The 23,232-nt window shown below is 39.1% G+C and overlaps 1 protein-coding gene across 1 annotated transcript in view; it reads right to left on the bottom strand.

Annotated features, from left to right (window-relative positions):
- The window catches only part of LOC133655390 (zinc finger MIZ domain-containing protein 1-like), a 260,084-nt gene that overhangs the window by 5,269 nt on the left and 231,583 nt on the right, over positions 1–23,232 (bottom strand). The window contains exons 6-22 of the mRNA XM_062055505.1: positions 10,409–10,544; positions 10,213–10,327; positions 9,925–10,142; positions 9,642–9,843; positions 9,289–9,564; positions 8,945–9,127; positions 8,782–8,859; positions 8,542–8,710; positions 8,323–8,464; positions 7,015–7,225; positions 6,835–6,940; positions 6,587–6,747; positions 6,388–6,455; positions 6,228–6,296; positions 3,405–3,640; positions 3,166–3,329; positions 17–274 (exon numbers count right to left, since the gene is read on the bottom strand). Coding sequence (XP_061911489.1) covers positions 17–274; positions 3,166–3,329; positions 3,405–3,640; positions 6,228–6,296; positions 6,388–6,455; positions 6,587–6,747; positions 6,835–6,940; positions 7,015–7,225; positions 8,323–8,464; positions 8,542–8,710; positions 8,782–8,859; positions 8,945–9,127; positions 9,289–9,564; positions 9,642–9,843; positions 9,925–10,142; positions 10,213–10,327; positions 10,409–10,544 — 2,792 coding nt within the window. The remainder of the gene's footprint in view (positions 1–16; positions 275–3,165; positions 3,330–3,404; positions 3,641–6,227; positions 6,297–6,387; positions 6,456–6,586; positions 6,748–6,834; positions 6,941–7,014; positions 7,226–8,322; positions 8,465–8,541; positions 8,711–8,781; positions 8,860–8,944; positions 9,128–9,288; positions 9,565–9,641; positions 9,844–9,924; positions 10,143–10,212; positions 10,328–10,408; positions 10,545–23,232) is intronic.

Below are 23,232 nucleotides of genomic sequence, written 5' to 3'. Positions count from 1 at the left end.
AAAGTCGCAAACTCACGTCTAAAGAAGGTTCCGGCATGTCCGAGCCGGCTTGGCTGTCCAAACTGGAGGGGTTAAAGGTCAGGTCGCTATGGGGGTGGCTGTTGGAGCCGGGCTGCTGCTGCTGCTGCTGTTGTTGCTGCTGAGGAGGAGGGGGCGGAGCTTGTCGCGAGGGTGGCGGGGGTCCGCTGTGGTGTTGGCTCGCCGGGTGTGGTGACCCATGTAAGCTCTGCTGCAATGGACCATGTGACTGCTCATTGCCGGAAGAGTGAGGTATCTGCGAGAAGTGGCCGACATGTCTTAGATACTGATTGACATCGAACGCATCACATGGGGCAGGACATGCTAACAGCGACATTTCAAAGGAACTTTATCCAAGATGAGACTGAGGGCAGCAAGAAGATGAACGATTATAATCCTGCTGCTATTGTTAGCATTTGTTTCATCAGTCAATAGAAATAGTAAAAGGAAGTAGCCTGCTAATTAGTTAACAAATGTGCAATCACAAATAATGTGCTTGATTTTTCTTATGTTGGCATCTTTTACTCTTATGTTAGTATATTTTACACCTATGTTAGCAAATTTTGCTTGTATGTTAGCAGATTTTCTTCTTATGTTGGCATCTATTGTTCTTCCTTTAGTATATTTTGCTCTAATCTTAGCATCTTTTCCCCTTATTTGAGCATTTTTTGATCTCATGTTAGCAGTTTTTACACTTATGTTAGCATCTTTTACACTAATGTCGTCATGTTTTGCGTGTATGTTAGCATCTTTTGCTCTTATTTGAGTATCTTTTACTTATGTTAGCATCTTTTACGCTTATGTTGGCATCTTTTACTCTTATGTTAGTACGGTATATTCTACACCTATGTTAGCATATTTTGCTTGTATGTTAGCAGTTTTTGTTCTTGTGTTAGAATCCATTGTTCGTCCGTTAGTATATTTTTCTCTAATGTTAGCATCTTTTCCCCTTATTTTAGCATTTTTTGATCTCATGTTAGCAGTTTTTACACTTATGTTAGCATCTTTTACACTAATGTCGTCATGTTTTGCGTGTATGTTAGCATCTTTTGCTCTTATTTGAGTATCTTTTACTTATGTTAGCATCTTTTACGCTTATGTTGGCATCTTTTGCTCTTATTTGAGTATCTTTTACTTTTGTTAGCATCTTTTACGCTTATGTTGGCATCTTTTACTCTTATGTTAGTATATTCTACACCTATGTTAGCATATTTTGCTTGTATGTTAGCAGTTTTTGTTCTTTTGTTGGAATCTATTGTTCTTCCATTAGTATATTTTGCTCTAATGTTAGCATATTTTCCCCTTATTTTAGCATTTTTTGATCTCATTTTTTACACTTATGTTAGCATCTTTTACACTGATGTCGTCATGTTTTGCGTGTATGTTAGCATCTTTTGCTCTTATTTGAGTATCCTTTGCACTTATGTTTGCATCTTTTGCACACACTGTATGTCAGCATCATTTGATTTTATGTTAACATAATTTGTTTCAATCTTCGCATATTTTGCTCTTATTTTAGTATATTCTGCAATTATTTTAGCATATTTTGCTCTTGTGTTAGCATGTTCAGTTCAGTTTCAGTTTATTTGGAAAATGCACACAATGCAATCTAATGCATCGCATATTTCCAGTTGTTTCATTACAGCACGTCGTAAAATAAGTAGGAAGAAGCAGAGCTTATTTAATCCTACCCCTTTTCATATATCAATTTTATCCAATTTCCTTGTTCTCTTGCTCTCTTTTTGATCTAATTTTAGCATTTTGTTGATGTTATGTAATGTTAGCATTTTCTGCTCTTATGTTCCTCTGTATATCGTCTGGAGTGAGACATTCTAACAAACGAACAAACATTACCCAGTAGTACCTGCTTAGGGGTATTTACTTTGATTGTTGTCATTGTTTAATATTGGATTTTCGTAAGTTAGCATTATTACTTAAATCCCACCTCACCGATTTCCGCAAAATTTTAAAGCAGGGGTACGCATGGGCTCAGTAAGAAATTTATAGGTTATCTATTGCGAGTTATTGTTCAGTCGGTTTGTTAATAACTTGGATAAGCAAAACCTTGTAACAGGGTGGCCCTAACCCTTAGTCACTTTGTTCGAAACTTAGAAGGATTAGAAGGATTCCACAAAAACTGCCCAACCGGACCGATTACCGCAAAACTTGGTAGTAGGGTAGCACATCGCTTCATGAAACAGCGCAAAGCAAGAGTTTTGATTGCGGGTTACTGATTAGCTGGTTTGTTCGTAACTCCGAAGGATCGGGCAAAACCTAGCAACTAAACTTTGTAGCATGGTGAGTTATGGGCTAAGAAAGATGTACATACATTAGCATTTCATAAAAAAGCACACTTCCAAATCATTGGTGAGTCTATTTCTTTGGAGCAGAATTGTAAACAGAAATACGAAAAAAACCTAACTTCCATGAAACTTTGTAGAGTTGTGGCGAATAAGAAAAAACTTTACACAATTTGGCAAAAAATCTGCTAGTGTTTTTTCCTGTTCAACTCACGATAACGTCAGCGGAATCCGTCACTAACAAAGAAGTAGCCAGGTAGCTAACTAAAAATAAGGCTCTTTTTATTTTTACTCACAGTTTATTGCTAGTTTGCGTTACAATTTTTAGTCCGAATGACCAAAACAGACCTACTTCTAGCTGGGGGCGCTATAACCCCAAATAACAAACCTAAAAATGCCAGTTTTGTCAATTAAAGTTAAAGTTAAAGTTTTTGATTGATTGACTGAGAAGTTTATTGACATCTTAAAGAATTGAATCCATGTAATGCTTTAAAAAGGCAAATGGTTAGCATAAAAAGCCAAAAAGCTTGTTTCCATTGTTGTCCATGTGGTCCACTGATAGTCACACACACTAGGTGTGGTGAATTTACCCTCTGCTTTTGACCCATCCCCTTGTTCCACCCCCTGGGAGGTGAGGGGAGCAGTGAGCAGCAGCAGTGGCCGCGCTCGGGAATCATTTTGGTGTTTTAACCCCCAATTCCAATTAGCTACAAGGTTTCCGAAAAAAAATAGTTTACTACAACCCCAAACTAAACTTTGTTTAGCAAAAAAGTATAGAAAAAAGATTTTGAATGCCCACGTTAGGGTCTAATAAGCAGGAAGAACATCCAATAGAGTCTAAACTCACCGAGTCGGCCATGTTGTGCGAAAGAGGCTTGTCTTGCGTCATTAGACTATTGGGCATGTCGGGCGGGTGGGACAGCTGGGGGCCGTGCATGAAGTCGTTCATCGACGTCACGCCCGGCGTGCCGTGAGGGAAGTCAAAGTTGCCGTGGCCTTGGTAACTGTTGCCTAGGAGACGAGAAGTAAACAGTGAGTCAAAGCTCTGAGGTTGTTTTTTTTTTTTTTTTTTCTTGAGCCGCTGACCTTGACCGCCGTATTCGCTGTTGTTGCCGCCATGCTGAGACGAGTACGGCGAGGGTCCGGGGCCGAGCTGGGCGATCATTTCCATCACGTTGGGCATGATCATCTGACTGGGGCTCATGGTCTTAAACCTCTTGGCTAGAGGACCATCAGGGTCCTCCTTGATGTGGATTTCTGATTTGATGGCCACCGGCCGCCAGCTACACGTCGGGTCGATCGTCACCTCTTCGAACTCCGAGCTGGAGACCAACAGATAAGTTAATATCGTTCATTTTATGTGGTGGACTCAAGCAAACAAGCTCACTTCTTTATTAATAAATTCATCATGAAATATAAAAAACTACTTGTGTATAATAATGCAAATATTTTGACTACAGTACTGAATATAATGTAAACATATCCTAATATATACATGTTTTTTAAATGATCATTGTAATGTACTTTATCATTATTTTTCATATCGTTATATAAATATTTTACAATATTACAATTAGCAAAAAATATCCATATTAAGAATGGAATCATGATGACATGTTTTCAATATTGTTTTCCTTATTTTATTTAGAAAAATCACACAGAATGTAAATCAATCTAATAAGTGTTTTATTTTTTATTTTTGAGTACCAAGGAAAGCAATATGTTAGTGTATATCATGTCATTATATACTGCATTATAATATATTATTGCATGAAAAAATATTTACTTGATCATCATTCTGTTGTTTTTATAAACCTTGTTGTAATCAATCAGCCAATTTGCAAATGATAACAAAAAGGATGTATTACTGATATCAAATAAATTAAATTACAAAGGTTTAATCATAATACCTTTACCAATAAGACTTACAGCCAACATTTATATGACAATTAACATATATAAAAAATACATAAAATATATAGAAAATATGCACTATTCCAAAATATATGCATCAATAATATTAACATGCTATTAGGCCTGGGGCGATAACACATTTTGCTCGACAATATATTAACCTACAAATTATTGCCGATAAACAATATTATTGATATTATTTTTTTTAGATCAAAATAAGCACGGGTAATATTTAATGTTAATAAACGTATACCATTTCAAATGCAATAAACTTGTATTTCTGGTGTATTGTAATTAGAATGTAAACTTTTAAATAGCCATGTTTAAAAAAATATAAAACAAACAAGTAATACAAATAAAATATATTCTTTTTGTAAAATGTTGTACTTTAATAAAAATCATAACCAAAAGCAATACAAGTAGTTTCCGCCTCTGTTAAGGAGAGGGTGGGGGACCTTGAAATATACACAACCAAAAGCATATACAGTACAGGCCAAAAGTTTGGACACACCTTCTCATTTCAATGCGTTTTCTTTATTTTCATGACTATTTACCTTGTAGATTGTATTGCATCAAAACTATGAAATCTGTCAAGTGAAAACCATTTCACCTCTTGAAGCTCATCGAGAGAATGCCAAGAGTGTGCGAAGCAGTAATCAGAGCAAAGGGTGGCTATTTTAAAGAAAGTAGAATATAAAACATGTTTTCAGTTATTTCACCTTTTTTTGTTAAGTACATAACGCCACATGTGTTCATTCATAGTTTTGATGCCTTCAGTGAAAATCTGCAATGTAAATAGTCATGAAAATAAAGAACACACATTGAATGAGAAGGTGTGTCCAGTCTTTTGGCCTGTACTGTATATATGACGATTACCAACGCAGGAAAAGTTACCGACTACATTTTCATCTATTGTTCAGTGAATTGACTTATTGAATATCAGCCCAGGCCTACATGCTATGTAAATACTAGGGGTGTGAATCATTGGGCACCTTGCGAATCGATCCGATTCCTGGGGTGACGTTTAGATTCAGAATCAATTCTCAATTCAGAATCAATTCTCGCAATGTTTTATTTAGTGTAATAAATATAATTAAACTTTTTAAAACAGGTTACTGGTTAAAAAAAAAAACTTTTAAAAATGGATTTTTTAATTTTTTTTAATCTATTTCTGAAAATTATGAATTTATTTTTTGTGCACCCCTAGAAAATACAGTACATTGTTACTAGGGATGTCCGATAATGGCTTTTTGCCGATATCCGATATGCCGATAATGTCCAACTCTTTAATTACAGATACCGATATCAACCGATACCGATATCAACCGATATATACAGTCGTGGAATTAACACATTATTATGCCTAATTTGGACAACCAGGTATGGTGAAGATAAGGTACTTTTTAAAAAAATGAATCAAATAAAATAAGATAAATAAATTAAAAACATTTTCTTGAATAAAAAAGAAAGTAAAACAATATAAAAACAGTTACATAGAAACTAGTAATTAATGAAAATTTGTAAAATTAACTGTTAAAGGTTAGTATTATTAGTGGACCAGCAGCACGCACAATCATGTGTGCTTACGGACTGTATCCCTTGCAGACTGTATTGATATATAATGTAGGAACCAGAATATCAATAACAGAAAGAAACAACCCTTTTGTGTGAATGAGTGTAAATGGGGGAGGGAGGTTTTTTGGGTTGGTGCACTAATTGTAAGTGTATCTTGTGTTTTTTTATGTGGATTTAATTAAAAAAAAAACAAAAAAAACAAAACAAACGATACCAATAATAAAAAAAACGATATCGATAATTTCCGATATTACATTTTAACGCATTTATCGGCCGATAATATCGGCAGACCGATATTATCGGACATCTCTAATTGTTACACAAAATAATATTAATGACTTCAAATACACATAAGGCTATAATAATATTTCAGTCATAGTAAGTCTAAAGCACCACAAAAATTGTTTAGTGTTGACTTACTTTTGGATGGCGTTCAAGATGCCCCACATGTACTGATCCACCTCCAGGCCTTCTAACAAAGCTGTTTTACTGCAAAAATACGATTTAAAAAAAGAGTGTTAATGTCAAAACTCCATGTTGCCAGTCAACTTTCAAGTATTTTAGATGGACATTAACATACTTGCATACAGGACATCGCCATGTGCCTCGCTCGCAGTTCAGTTGCAGGTACGACTCCAAGTCGAAACACTGCGGGAAGACAAAGTATTCACAATTTGTAAGGAATTTCCCTGTATTGTACACAACAGACGCCATATCTTTATGATTGTCAAAGATCCTCTATATGACAAGAGCATTCTGGCGTTTTTCAAAGGGTTTACCTGCACATGCTTGCAGTCGTGACCTCTTGCGGGGAGCTGTATTCGCCGGAAGGTGATGGGACACTTGAGGGACACCTTGATCGCCGTCTGCTCAACGCCGTCCTCGCCGTTGAGGGCGGCGTTGCCCGAGGATGCTGCTACGCTGCTGAAGTTCCTCTTGACTTGTGGAGGTGGACAGAAACGACAAGTTCAAACAAGCTAGCAACATGAGCATGCTATGTGCATGCGTGTACGTACTATTTGCATACCTTTGGTGATGCAGTGCTCGGCGGGTAGGAGCCTCTTCTTCAGTAAACCCTGGAGGACGGACCGGACCGACGGCCTGTGGACCAGCTGCAGCACGAACAAGTGGGACTGCAAGGGGGAGAAGCATCACGATGAGGAAAAACCATATTCGACACACAATATTTTATTGTCACGATCCTTACACAGCAGCAGGCGGTGACCGTGATCTGGATGGTGTTCCTGCCCGGCTGGCAGACGTGCTTCAGGTGCAAGGGCTTGTGGGACGTCTTGTTGTCCCCCCGCTCGATGGTGAGAGGTGTGGCGTTGACGCTCACTTGTACCGACGCCGGCCAGTTGGTGTTCATTTGGCGATCCTCGTGGTGGTAACACTTGAACTGCAGCTCGAGGTCCGACCTGGACAGCGAGAAAGAACTTTGCTTTTTGAGGATCGTTTCCACAAGTAGTACCACTTGTCCCTTATTTGGTTCTGCCTAAACTAGTGTTGTTGTGCTTGATATCAGCCTCGGTCCGAAGTCTAGTCTGTTGGCAGTTCTTTGATCAGCAAATACTTTGATAGCAGCTTTAACCTGGTTCTGGTCTTGGTCTGTATCAACCTCGGACTTTGAGTTCCTCAATCTTGTTTTTGACTAGGCCTTTGTCCTATTCTTGACGTGGTCTCATCTTGGTCTTAAGCTACCTTAGTCGTGTCCTTGACTCTATTTAACATTGCCTCGGTCTTGATTTCTACTGATCTAGATCCGACCTGGTCTTTGTCCCGACCTACTTTAGTATTGTTTTTGACTTGGTCCTGCATTGTGCAGGTATTGGACCTAATCCGTTTCAGTTTGTTCTTGCCTTGTCGTTGATTGGCCTCGGCTTTGGTCTCACATTGCTTCAATTTTTGGTCTTATGTTGGATATCTTGGGGTGTCTTCGACTTGTTTTGACTCAGTCTCAAATTGCTTTAGGCTTGTTCTTGAACTGCCTCGTCTTGGTATTGACCTACCTTGGTCTTGTTATTGACTCCTTCTAACATTGCCTCTGTCTTGGTTTTGACTAAACTAGAACAACCCTGGTCTTCCTTCCGATCTGCCCTGGTATTGTTCTGGACTCTGTCTGGCATTGTCTTGTTCTTGTTTTCAATTTAGTCTTGTATTGCCTCAGTCTTGGTCTTGACTTAGTCTCAAACTGTTAGAAGTTGTTTTCTTCTTACTGGGTCTTGTCTTGGTCTTGATCTGTCTTTGTTTTCTCCTGAACTTGGTCTCACATTGCCTTTTGTCTTGGTCTGCATTGGTCTTTTACTCAACTCAGTCTGCATTTGCTATATCTTGGTATTGACTTGGTCTCGACTCTTCACAGTCTTGATCTTGGTTTTTGTGGTTTTGACAAAAACACTAACTGGCTAGACCTCATTGGATATTACTTACTGGGATTACATTTCTATCTCAACTGGTTCCTAAGATATGTAACCCCTGCCCGACCAGGTCTACCATGACATATAACATATCTTACCTCCACATAAGAGTCTGGTGCACTGAGGGCCGTAAGTGGAAGACATGATTGCTGACAGCCAGATTGTGCTCTAGCCTGAAGGGCTCCAAGACCACGCCGTCACGCACTGGGAAGGTGAGGCGCAATTCCTCGTTGTGATTGGCTGTGAACATGAAGAGCGATTAGACTATCATGAACTTCAAGGAGATCGTAATGTCAAGAAATGAACCGGTTCCTGACCTGGTGGTGGAGGAAGAGCGGACATATTTGGCTTGATGTCAGGAGGGAATGGTGGTTTTACGTCCGGATTGGGTGATAGGTACGGAGGGATGTTACTTCCTGGGGTCATTGGAGGGGTGGGGTTGCCCGGCACTGGAGAGTGGGGGTAGTTGCCCATGGGCCTGGGTGGCTGCACAAAGAAAATATTCATTATTAAAAGAACCTAAACAGCAAGAGTAAGCGATGCCACTGTGAACCTACCCCATTCATATTCCCCTGGCTGTACTGGTAACCACTCCCAGAGAAGTTGTTGGTTTGGCCGTTAAAAGGTGGCTCTTGCTGCGAAAAAACAACATCATTAAAAACTCCACCAGTATTTTGTAAATTTTTTTTTTACATTTTGTTAATGTAAGTCACCCTTTACCTTATAATACTGTCCCATAGGACCGCTGGGTGGTGGATACTGCGACTGGAGCTGCTGTCCTGGCATCCGTTGACCGGGGTAGTTGCTGGACGGCAGCGGCCTAGAAGCGTTGGGTGTCGGGTACTGGCCCTGCTGGTTGGGGAATTGGTTGTTTGGTCCATACTGCTGCCCCCCATAGTTTGGCTGTGGGAGTAGCAAAAAGCGTTGAATTAAGTTAACCTTTAACTGTAACAAATTCAACTTGATTGCTTAACAAATGCTAAGACCGGAGAGGGGGCGCTTTATGCTGAACGGTTACTCAAAAGTCCTAGATATGAAAAGAGAACTCATTCAGGAACACTCACCTCCCCTGGATATGGCCTCTTCATGCCCTGCATAACCATGCCCTGTTGCCGGGGTCCAGCATACCCTTGCTGGGGCATTCTTTGACCATGGCCCCCGAAGGGTCCCATGCTTTGGCCCCTGGGCTGGTTCATCCCCATTGGGGGTCCACTCATATTGGATGCATTCATGCCTGAGCCCATGTTACCAGAGAGAGATTGGGGTCCACGGGGTCCTGGCTGGTTCATGAACTGGCTATTGTATGCTTGGTTTGGTCCCATCTGGAAAGAGGAACTCATCTGGAAGACAACATGTCTCAAATCAGCACCATGGAGGTGTAAAAAAAACAGCTGTTTGGCGCCGGGCCTATCCTTACTGGTCCGTATTGATTCATGTCCTTGTTCTGAGTTTCCTGCAGAGCGGCAACCGTGGCGGTGGCAGTGGCGGTCGCCGTGGCGGCGGCGGCGGCTACAGCGGCTGCCGCGGCAGCAGCTGCTGGCTGGGTGAAGTCAGACGGTGGACGGGAGTGTGGAGGGATGCCCATGCCTCCAGGTCCAGCATTAGGGCCCCCAGGGTAACTTTGAGAAAGACAATCCATTACTCCAAATCTTCAATCATGCTAACTGATCTGTACATTTTTACGTGTAAGACTAACTCACTTTCCACCAAAGCCTCCTCCGCCGGGGTAGTTAGGGCGCCCGTACATGCCCTGTTGCATGTAACCCTGGTTTGGGTTGCCTTTGTTGGGGAACTGCTGCTGAGGACCGGGGAACTGCGACGGGTTCATCCCTGGATTGTTACCTGACATCCCTGAACCCATTGGGTTACCTCCTGGGTTCATAGGGTTGTTGTTGTTGGTCATGGGGTTCCCCAAAACCTGTTCAAAAGATTAGATCAGTCTGCTGCATTGAGAAAACATAATATTCAGCTGGGACTAATTCCAATACCTGACTCTGTGAGGTGTTGGTGACACCCCAGACCGTGGTCACCACGGAGAGCGAGCCCGGAGGTTGGTTGGTGTTCTGTTGCCAGGGGACCGAGTCATAAGGAAAAGACCCATCTCTGTGAAAAAAATTAAAAATCACAGACAATTACTATATGCTTTTCTCGGTCAATAAAACGGATAATTCCTCTAGAACTGACCCATGTGAGAGGCCGGGCTTCATAGAGCTCATGGGGGGCTGCATGGGCACTTTCCCCGGTGGCTCGTTCTGCCGGTTCTTCTGATGACGGAGGAGGAGGAGGCGTCCCAGTTCCTCGCACCAGGACGACAGAAGTGCTGAAAGAAGGAAGGGAGTGGATCAAAGCCTGAACAAGCTAACCAAAACATTAGTTTTGTTGCTATTAATATACGATGGCTAGTCAATGGAGCGTAGAGGTTGAATTTGTTGTTTTGATTTAAAAACTTAAGGAAAATTACAGAAAAAAATCATAGCATTTTTGCAGCTGTTTTATAACTGTTTTTATTTATTTATGTATTTTTACAAATTTAGGCGAAATTAGTTTCAGTTCCCTGCAAAGTCGTAGATAAATGATGACAGCCAAATTTTGATCATCAAATTTACTGGCGAAGCACCTTAAAGTTACAGTGGGTGTTTTGTCCAGCAACACTGAGCTGTGTGAGAAATTTCCAGTCAATTTAACTTCAGAGCTTTAACAACAGGCTGCGCCACCATGTGGCGTAATTATCATATAGATAATACTCCTTCACATACTGTATGTGGTAACAATGCAGCGCTATGATCCAGCACGTCAGTCCTACTCTTAGCCACTAGGGTTCACTATTGTCCTGCATTGTCACCACAGTGGAAAAATGACGGAATTGTGTCTTTTTCCACCTGCAGTGCTTGCTTTAGCTGTACTGTGCCTACTACAAAAGACTCCCCTTTCCTGGCTTTCTCTCTCCCTCTCCGCCTGCTGCATTGCCTGCCTGCTAATAGCCTCTGGGTGGCGTCACAAATGGAATGTGGATTCGATCAAAGAGGCCACCTCTCCTCTTGAGATTCACATCACTTCTCGGCTTGAATAGGGAGGGGCCGGCGGAGGGGAAGAACGGGTGCGTTCGGCGTTAGCCAGCCACGTGCAGGGCTGCCACGGTGTACAAGGTGGACACAACATCAGACTAATGGGGCTGACAGGAGCAAACAAAAAGACTCTTCTCTGCCAACATGGCAACCGAGCGATGTGAATACTCGTGAGTGCTTACAAAGACGGGGGAAAAAAACCCAGACACAAAAAATGGGACAAATGCTTTGTGGAGTTTAACACAAGAAAAAGAACCAAGCACTTGTTGTCATGGAAAGCAATTACACTACCAACAAATATAAACAGGTTATGGTGGTGGCATGCGTGTGACAGGTAGAAAAGCTCTGGAAAGAAGTCACCTGTTGGTATGCAATCATTTAAATTTTGCTGAGGGAACTCTCCTGAAGGAATCAATAAAGTACTATCTATCTATCTATAACTCTCCAGACCAGGGGTGTCGAACTTGTTTTCATCAGGGACCACATCGCAGTCATGGCTGCCCTCAGCGGGCCGCTTGTAACAGTGAACGTAATAATATAAAAGTATAATCGCCTCATTATATTATTACCAATGCATTTGGTTATTTGATTTTTGTACGTACAAATTGATGGATAAGTTGCTTTGAAATCGTAAGTCAAGGCGACAAGCAGATATTTATTGTTATTTTTTATAAACTATCATACGGTAAATAATAATTAGGGGTGCTAAAAAATGTCTTTTTTATCATAATCGAATCCCGATTTATTTAGTAATTTTCCAAAATCGAATTTATTTAATTTTTTTTGACGAATTAATTTAAAAAATTTTTTTTTTTTTTTAGGCCATCTCTGTGCTTACTTGGTGCACGTATGTGTCATACGTCAGCAACCAAAAGGAGGTTTTTGTAACCTGTAAGCTGTTTTGTTAAGGTGTTGTTATTATTATACCTAATAATACATTGCAAAAATCAGTTTGAATCGAGAATCGTATTGAATCGAGTATCGATTATGAATCAAATCCTCACCCTAAGGATCGGAATCGAATGGCGAGGTGCCCAAAGATTCACACTAATAACAATTGAATATTTGTATGGATATCAAAGTTTAAATGTTTTTCTGTCAAAATGGAAAAAATGAAAACATTTGGTAAGAAAGATGAAGTATCCACTTTATTCCCCGGTTTTCACGGGCCACATTGAATGACGTGTCGGGCCAGTGTGTGTGAGAAAGTGACAGTAAAGAAATGCTCTTAGGGGAAATTGTTTGGCCTCAACTGCTGATTTAGCATGTGTAAATCTCTAGACCCCGAATATAAGACAACACATTTTTTACCAGGCTTTTCTCGGTGGAAAATATATTGTCTTTGATTTAGGTCAATATGTTGATTTTTATTGTCCTGGTTAATTTTGTCATGACTTTATCTCAAGTTTAATGGACCTTAACAGGTTTTGGACCCGGACCAGGTACTTTGACCTGAGTATAAGACAACTCCTCTGTTCAGGTCACCAGTGTGTGTGAGAGAGTGACTGTGAAGATGCTCTTGGGGGGAAATTGTTTGGCCTCATCTGCTGATGTGTAAATCTCTAGACCCAGAATTTAAAACACTTATTTAAAACTTTTTAGGGGAAAAAAAATAGTGTCTTATATTCGGGGCAATACACTTTTTTTTTTCATCGTCTTTGTTAATCTTGTCATGACTTAATCTTGAGGTTAATGAACCTTGACAGGTTTTGAACCTGGACCAACAATTTCAACCTGAACATAAGACAACCCCTCTGTTCAGGTCACCAGTGTGTGTGCGAGAGTGGCAGTAAAGAAATGCTCTTGGAGGAAATTGTTTGGCCTCATCTGCTGATTTAGCATGTTTAAATCTCTAGACCCCAAATATAAGACAACACATTTTTCCCCAGGCTTTTCTAGGGGGAAAATATGTTGGGGTCAATATGTTGATTTTTATTGACTTGGTTATGACTTAATCTCGAGGTTAAGGAACCTTGACAGGCTTTGAACCTGGACCAAGTATTTTGACATGAATATAAGACAGCGCCTCTGTTCCGGTCACCAGTGTGTGTGAGAGAGTGATCCGCCTTATCTGCTGATTTAGCATGTGTAAATCTCAAGATCCCGGAATATAAAACAACACATTTTTTCAGACTTTTTTATATTCAGGGTAATACGTTGTTTTTCATTTGTCTTGGTTAATCTTATCATGAGTTTACTTTGACCCGAATGTAAGACGACCCCTCTTTTTCTGGCAATATCAAAGTTAAAAAGTTACAATCTGCATCTGGCGTGTGTGTGTGTGTGAGTGACAAAAAGAAAACCTCTGGCTTGTTTGAAGGTAAGTCATACAAAACCCTCTGCTAGTTTGCACGTATAAATATCTAGTTTGGGAATATAAGACAACCAAAAGGAAGTCAAACTTTAACTATTGGAAAGCACTAGATGCCGGTTCTTAAAGTGAAGTTCCGGCAGTGGTAAAGCGCCTTAAAAAGAGAAGAATAAAAGAGTTAGCATCAGCGTTGTTAGAGATAATAAAAAAGAGCAATTCTACCCCAGCATTGAGATAAAAATCTTATCTCTACACAGAATTACCGCCTCCACTGAGCCTCCACCTGTTTAATTAGCGAGGCGCCGTGTCATTGACTCCCGGGATAAACTTCCAGGTTTCAAATGACAATCGATTCTATTCTCTCTCCTCCAAACTCACTAAAGGAGCCAAAAACACCACAATGACTCTTCAGGAGCGCATTAAATGTTTGTGTCTCAGTTTACATTAACCTCCCTGGTGGTCCTCCAAGGTTGGTCCCAGGGGCTCGGGGGCCTCGACTCTCAGCCGTATTGATATTCTGGTGCTCAGCTGTGCAGCCGCCGCCGCTCTGTCATAAAAGCCCACCGGGAGAAGTGACAAATGGCTCTCGCCGCATGCCTGACAGTTGTCCACGTCCTTGATAACGCCTCGTCTGTCTTAGGTTTTACTGCACTTTCCACTATAGCTTTAGCATTAGCAACCATTAGCCAGGGAGCTAGTTTGTGTATTGATTCACGCTAAACACCACAAGTTTAGGTCGTTAAATTACATTTGTGCTGCGTTAGAAGACATGCTAGCACAAATTGAATACGCGTTTATCGTCATTATCTGTTTTGGTTGATGTTGTTCAACCAATCTTTCTCAAAGGTTTACACACGAAGAGCTGCCTACACTTTGAAAACAAATAAGGGTGTTCATGTGAAACTTGCTTTTTTATACAACTATTTGTTGTTGCTCCTTTCGATTTTTTATAAGAAATACTGGCACAACCCAAAAAGATCAAATTTGGAGACTCTTGATGGATAACTAAATAGCTAGCTAGCTCGACGGCAGTTTACAGAATATTTTTTATTTATTTTCATGGTAGTAAGGAACAATTTATTCATTCGGTTTAATAAAGGACGTGTATATTTGTTACTTAATACCCCTTTTTCAAAGGATGGTTGGCAACCCTACACACTCCTATTTTCTGCCTTTTTTATTCATGTGAAACACATTTTTGTACTAATTTATAAGCAAATATTTCTTAGTTTCTTTGTTTATTAAAGACCAAATGTCACAACCTTAAAAAGCCACATTTGGAGTTCAAACATCAGAAGCTAGATGGACAACTAAGGGTAGCTAGCTTCTGCCAAGCTAGCTAACTGCTGCCGAAAAGCTTACAGACTATCTTTAATTTTCAAAGTAATAGCGGACAAAGTGACGTGTACTGTTTTTCAAGGCATGGTTGGCAACCCTACCTATCCCAAAAGCAGTGTTGTACAGTCACGAAGTACAAATATTTTGTGACTGTACTTATCCTATTTTCCGGACTGTAGGGCGCACCGGATTGTAAGGCGCACTGCCGATGAGCGGGTCTAGTCTCATAACAAGAAGATAAGCTTCTTCTTTCACTCTATCAACTACGGTTTCGGCACGGACTACAAAGGCGGACGCGCGCGCATTTTCAGGATTAATGCAGATCCCAAATACAGATCAGCAGGTACCAGAAGGTAAAAAAAGTTGCTTTTGCATAATATTGCGAAACAAAACGGCAGATAATGTCTTACCTTATACACACACCATAATAATACTCGTATGTTGAAGCACAGTACAATCCATCAAGCGGTGTGACGTCATAGCTTACCAAAGTCGTACTAAAACATTTTGATAGATTGTTTAATGTCGTGTGTAATGTTCTATATTTTCAATGGAACATATAAAATGTTGGTGATGTTTACTTGAGTCATATTGCCGTCTACACGTATCTCTTGTGTGTGACTGCCATCATATTGCAGTCTACACGTGTCTCTTATGTGTGACTGCCGTCTACTGGTCACACTCATCATTTCACCATGGACCAAATAAAATAGCTTTGAGGTCGGTAAGCACAACCAAAATTATTCCGTACATTAGGCGCACTGTCAAGTTTTGAGGAAATGAAATGATTTTAAAGTCGCCTTCTAGTCCGATAAATACAGTAAGTACATTTTTAGCACATTTGTACTTCACTCGTTATTTTTTTTATTGTTGACAAATTTCACTTTTGCTCCACCATAGTTTCGAAAGAAAATTACTACTTTTACGACTATACATTTTGTTTTTGTTGTTTTTTACTTGCAGAACATCGTTTCTTTATTTCTAGCAAATCGATTTTTAATTTTTTTTTACTCGCAGATCGTTTTATTTGCAGAAAATGTTTTCTTTTAACTTGTGAATGTTTTTTTTTTTTTTATTGAAGTAAAACATTTTTATTTAATTTTTTTGAACTTGCGAATTGTTTTTTTAATTGAGGAAAATCGTTATAAAACATTAAATTAAACATAAATTTTGACTGTAATTTCACCAATAGTAAACCACAAACAGTTGCTATTTTATTGTGGCTTTTGTTACACACAAAAACGTCTTTCTCCTCAGTATTGGCGACGAGTTGGGGGGTTGATTCCGGGGGCGGGGGGAGGACGGACGCAGCAGGTGAGACAGATGCCAGAAAGCTCTCATGACCCCCTCATTCCTCCCCCCCCACTTCCCTCGGCTTACTATCTAATGGACACCTGCTCCCTTGTCCTTACTCGGCATTGTCCCATCTTGGCCGGGACACAAACAAACACCTCCGGTGGTCAAACAAACGCTCCTCTGGCGGGCGTCCCCCTTCTTTGGTTTCCCTATTGGAAGCTGTCAATGGACACACGTCTCCCGCTGGATGAAGTCAATTAAAAGAAGAAGTCCTAGGAGTAGCAGAATCCTAAGAGGATTCGGGGGATTTTCCTCATGATATACTCCAAAGTCTCCACTTGACTGCCAAGGCCTGTTGTCAAGTCACACTGCCCTCAGTCTCCTATCGGATAAAAGTACATTTGTGCGGCGTGTAGCTGTACTTTTTTGGAAAACTGAGCAGATATTTCTTTTTGGATACTTCTAAGACTGGTGCTTTGCACAGTGGACACGAGTCCATGTAGGCCACCTCATGTTTGTCTTCTTCCTGCTTTTTCTGACGGGGATGTTGGAGTCCTGTCAATGAGTACTTGGGCTGGCTGCCTGGCGGGGAAGCCAGACTTGCTGGCTGGCTTTTAGGACAGCCTCCTGCTGGACACATGCACTGTTGTGTGCGCCGTCCATCCGCTAAAAGGACAAAGATGCAGGGGGCGGAGCTGGGATTTAGGCCAGAAAGGGGGATGAACCATATGTGGCCATGTGCGGGGGTGGGGGGCAAGAGCAACAAGCAGGAAGATAGAGATTTGGTGTTTTTTTTTAAACTAGGAGATCAGATCTAAACCCACAAAGACCCTCCTGTCCATTAAATGAACACCACCTACTTGTTCAGCGTTTCTCGCTACCTAGCGGGCGGCAGCTTGCAACAAAGCAAAACGTTCTAAATCTCTTTCGCTCGCCACCCAGAGCTCCAATAACGTGAGTAGGCGGACATCTATAGCGTTCTGCACCCCCTGTTGGGAAATTATTCCTAGTCAAACATCGCCCCCCCTCCCCCAGCCCTAACCAATCTGTTACTGTACTTCCTGTAAGCTGATTGGGAGCGTGCATCGTTACGTCTTTATTCGCAAACGCTAATCTGATCACACGCCGCCGACATGCTAGCTAATGATGGACGCAAAAGAGAAAAAAACTGCGACGACCACGATAGATTGTCACTGTCCAGGCTGCTCAGTGCAACATGGCTATTGGGTAAAGCTAATAGACGCTTCTGATGAAAACATAGTTTACCATAAAGTTACATATATTTTGAATGTTAACATCCAAATCCTGAACCGGAGACAACAACAATGTGGAAAACATGTCATGTAGGGATGTCCGATAATGGCTTTTTGCCGATATCCGATATGCCGATATTGTCCAACTCTTTAATTACAGATACCGATATCAACCGATACCGATATCAACCGATATATACAGTCGTGGAATTAACACATTATTATGCCTAATTTGGACAACCAGGTATGGTGAAGATAAGGTACTTTTTAAAAAAATGAATCAAATAAAATAAGATAAATAAATTAAAAACATTTTCTTGAATAAAAAAGAAAGTAAAACAATATAAAAACAGTTACATAGAAACTAGTAATGAATGAAAATTTGTAAAATTAACTGTTAAAGCTTAGTATTATTAGTGGACCAGCAGCACGCACAATCATGTGTGCTTACGGACTGTATCCCTTGCAGACTGTATTGATATATATTGATATATAATGTAGGAACCAGAATATTAATAACAGAAAGAAACAACCCTTTTGTGAAGTGAAGTGAAGTGAAGTGAAGTGAATTACATTTATATAGCGCTTTTTCTCAAGTGACTCAAAGCACTTTACATTGAGAAACCCAATATCTAAGTTACATTTAAACCAGTGTGGGTGGCACTGAGAGCAGGTGGGTAAAGTGTCTTGCCCAAGGACACAACGGCAGTGACTAGGATGGTGGAAGCGGGGATCGAACCTGCAACCCTCAAGTTGCTGGCACGGCTGCTCCACCAACCGAGCTATACCGCCCCGTTTGTGTGAATGAGTGTGAATGAGTGTAAATGGGTGAGGGAGGTTTTTTGGGTTGGTGCACTAATTGTAAGTGTATCTTGTGTTTTTTATGTGGATTTAATAAAAAATAAAATCGATACTGATAATAAAAAAACCGATACCGATAATTTCCGATATTACATTTTAACGCATTTATCGGCCGATAATATCGGCAGACCGATATTATCGGACATCTCTAATGTCATGTTGACTGTAAAAACGGATGAAAGTACAATATGGCAAATAATTAAAGCAATTTTACCATGAAAATACGTTTGATGTGAACATAAGCTTTCAAATCCTGAACTGTAGATGACGACAATGTAGAAAAACTGTAAAATTACCATAGAACGCAAGGGAAGAGATTCGCACATAACTGTCCAGTACAACATGGCTGACAGATAAAGCAAATAGAAGCTACTGAAGTTAACATATTTTCCCATAAAGTTACATATAGTGTGAATGTAAACATCCAAATCCTGAACCGTAGACAACGACAATGTGGAAGAACTGATCACAACCAAAAAAAAAGAGGCCTGCATGTCCCGGCTGTTCAGTACAATAAGGCTTATTGATAAAGCTAAAAACTACCAATGTGGATATATTTTACCATGAAATGATGTAAAGTGTGAATGTAAACATCCGAATCCTGAACTGGAGACAACAACAATTTGGAAGAGCTGTGATGACGACCATAGAACGCGAAGAAAGAGGTCACTGTCCAGGCTGCTCAGTACAACATGGCTAATAAAACTACCAATGTAAACATATTTTACCATAAAGTGTCTATGTATACATCCGATTACTGAACCGTGGACAACCAACAATGTTTAAGAACTGCGATGACGGCCATAGAACGCAAGAAAAGAGGTTCACCATAACTGTCCAGGCTGCTCAATATAATATGGTAAATAATTAAAGTTGTGATTTGGACAATTTTCCCATGAAGTTATGTTTAGTGTTAACATAAACAACAGAATCCTGAACCGTAGACAACAATGCGGAAAAACCGATGACAACCAAAGAAAGCGGTCAGCATGTCAGTGTCCCGGCTGCTCAGTACAATATGGCTGATATTTAAAGCTAATAAAAGCTACTGATGTAAATGTATTTGACCATTAAACGGCGTACAGTTAGAACGTTAGCATCAGAATCTCACCGCTAGACAGCAACAATGTGGAAGAACTGTGATGACGGCCACAGAACACAAGGAAAGAAGTTCACAAGTAGCTGTCCAGGCTGCTCAGTACAATATGGCAAATAATTCAAGCTAGTGATGTGGACAATTTCACCATAAAGTTGTGTTTACTATAAATGTAGACATCCAAATCCTGAACTGTAGACAATAACAATGTGGAAAAACTGATGACAACCATAGAAGGAAAGGGGAGAGGTCCAATGTGTGACTGTCCAAGCTGCTCAGTACAACATGGCTGATAAATAAAGCTATTAAAAAAAAAAGCTACTGATGTGGATGTATTCTACCAACATTTTGTGTAGACCACTCAGAAGATCGCCATGGAGACACACAGACAACACCCTACAGGACAGTGAGTGGAACACCACAAATCACGTGAGCTGGTGTCTTTAGCTTTTTCGCCGCCATATGAGGGTACTGGCGGGAAATATGTGGCTGCTCAGTACAATATGGCTACTGGATGAAGCTAATAAAGCTACAGTTCTAACGTTTCTGGAGAAAAATTCACCCCCCCCACCCCAAAAAGCTCAAATCTAGTAAGATCTAAAAAAATGAAGTGCGTTTTGCTTGAGCTTTCATGTGTTTTCTTATTTTTCGTGTGTGTCAAACCCCCGCTTTAAAACATCACCACCATAGAGCGCAAAGACAGGAGGTTTGCACACTATTGTCCAGGCTGCTCAGTATAACCGTCAACTTCTAACACTTGTATTACAGCTAAGGACGTAAACATCGTTACTAATAACACGTTCTGTTATTTCCTCTGTCGGCATCTAAAAAGTGTGTTTTACTTTATTCTTTGGATTTTGATTTTGATTTTTTTAATTCAGGACACGGGCATTGATGGAACGATAACCGTAGGACGCAAGGAAAGAGGTACAAAGTCACTGTCCAGGCTGCTCAGTACAACATAGCTAATGGTTGTAAGAGCAAAGAAGTTTGATAGTGAGAGTACATTTATATTTTTTTATATTTATATATGTTCGTTAGGTCAGGAAAAAACACTGAGGCTATTTCATCCCTACAAGCCTTTTTCGCAGGTTTTGCTGCTCTTCAGGGGAGAAGAAAATCCCCTGAGGAGCAGGGAAACCTGCGAAACAGGCTTGTAGGGATGAAATAGCCTCAGTGTTTTTTTCCTGACCTAACGAATATTCCGCTCTACCCCGGTATTTAGCACTGTCTTATTTGCATATATATACATATTCATACAGTATATATATATATTCATATATATATATATATATATATATATATATATATATATATATATATATATATATATATATATATATATATATATATATATATATATATATATCTACTGTACATACACTACCGTTCAAAAGTTTGGGGTCACATTGAAATGTCCTTATTTTTGAAGGAAAAGCACTGTACTTTTCAATGAAGATAACTTTAAACTAGTCTTAACTTGAAAGAAATACACTCTATACATTGCTAATGTGGTAAATGACTATTCTAGCTGCAAATGTCTGGTTTTTGGTGCAATATCTACATAGGTGTATAGAGGCCCATTTCCAGCAACTATCACTCCAGTGTTCTAATGGTACAATGTGTTTGCTCATTGGCTCAGAAGGCTAATTGATAATTAGAAAACCCTTGTGCAATCATGTTCACACATCTGAAAACAGTTTAGCTCGTTACAGAAGCTACAAAACTGACCTTCCTTTGAGCAGATTGAGTTTCTGGAGCATCACATTTGTGGGGTCAATTAAACGCTCAAAATGGCCAGAAAAAGACAACTTTCATCTGAAACTCGACAGTCTATTCTTGTTCTTAGAAATGAAGGCTATTCCACAAAATTGTTTGGGTGACCCCAAACTTTTGAACGGTAGTGTATGTATGTATAAATATATATATAAATATATCTACTGTACATATGTATATATACCTGTATATATGTATATATATATATATATATACTTATGTATATATACATATAAATACATTTGTATATATACACACATATACATTTATATATATATATAAACATATACCGTATGTAAAATTTAGTTATGTATTTATTTTCCTACATATTTTATGGTAAGTAGATAGTCCTCAAAGTTAAAGTTGAGTACACATGTTCATGTTATCACCTTTGTTAACTTCTTTTTATGCTTACATGACAATTGCAAGTGTCAAAATATAATTTAAAACAACACATTTAATCATTGACTTTATTTCCTAGATGGGAAAATTGATGCTAAATACCAAGAACCATTGTATGTTGTGTGAGCACTCTTAAAGTAGTATTTGATGTAATTATTTTGCTGGGGAAAGTAGTGCAGCATGTATTCTGAAGTAGTCTGCAAATATTTGAATAGATATAACCTCAAAATGCAAAACAATGTTTACTGTAGCAAACCACAGCAAGTGCTCCCACAAGCAACAGTCCGCCATTGAAAAGGCCAAAAGCTTATTACACTCGTCTACAAGTTACCCTAATTAGGCAATTAGGGTAACTCATGGGTTCCGGACCAGTGGTATCACTATGGTATCACAGTGGTATCACAGTGGGTCCAAAGTGTCTGATTCACCTGAGACCTTTCCACAGTAGAGCCAAGGGAGGAGGGGGCAAAGACTGAGTGGAGGGTCTGGGTGGGGTCCTGGCACCCCTGTGGGCTCATTAGAGGCGTCCATATGTGCTGTACTTAATGTGCTGGATTTGGAATAAAAAGCTTCCTCGGGATCCACATGGAGGCCAAATGGTTACAATGAAGCTTAGAGCCAAAATGATGTTACTGTTTATTTCTGCTTGTTCACACATTTTAACCAACTGCAGCGCGAACAAAGAAAAAATAAAAAGCTATAAATAATAAGAAAATATGGAAATAAAATAGGGAGATAATAATAATAATAATAGAAAATTTTTGATTTGCAAGAAAATTGTTGTAATACATTAAATATATAAATATTGCAGTTATTCTAATGGTATACTAGTACGGTATAAATGTTATCCATTTTAATAAAGTATAAAATAAAAACTTTCATCTGTCACTTTAATTTAAATTATATTGGTATTTTTTTATTATATAATTTTTTGTTGTCGTCTGCTAATAATAATAATAATAATAATATAATAATAATAATTAACACATTTTAAAAATAGTTAACCAGTGAAGTATAAATCAGTTTTCTTTTATACTAAAATGTCTATTGTCTTAATTCCTTTTAATTATTTGTATTTATTATTATCCTGGCCTTTTTTGTTGTTCTTCTCAGCTGGACTAAACACAAATATAATAACAAATGTTATACATTTTTACTAACAAAGTATATTAAAAAAAAATATCACTTTCATTTATTTTAATGTATTTTTTGTTTATTATTATCATTGCCGCTGTTGTTTTCAGCTAGGTGCAATAATAATGATAATTATAACAACAATAATAAGAATGAACACAATTTTAAAATGGTTTACTAGTACAATACAACTGTTATCATTTTTTAATATAATAAAGTATTTAAAAACTATTATCCATCACTTTCTTTTGATTTAATTGTATTTTTATTTATTATATCATGACCTATTTTGTTGTTGTTGTCGGCTGGGAGAAATAATCATAATAATAATATTTACAATAAATAACACATTTAAAAATTGTATTCTGTACCAGTACAGTATAAATGTTATGTTGTTTTAATATAAAGTATAAAAACTATCATCTAATGCTTTAATTTATTTTATTATTATCATGGCCTTTTTTGTTCTTCTCGGC

This window comes from Entelurus aequoreus, linkage group LG08 (genome assembly GCF_033978785.1).
Source record: "Entelurus aequoreus isolate RoL-2023_Sb linkage group LG08, RoL_Eaeq_v1.1, whole genome shotgun sequence".
Classification (NCBI taxonomy): Eukaryota; Metazoa; Chordata; class Actinopteri; order Syngnathiformes; family Syngnathidae; genus Entelurus; species Entelurus aequoreus.
Note: the sequence above shows the minus strand (reverse complement) of the source record. Positions and strands in the feature narration are given on the sequence as shown.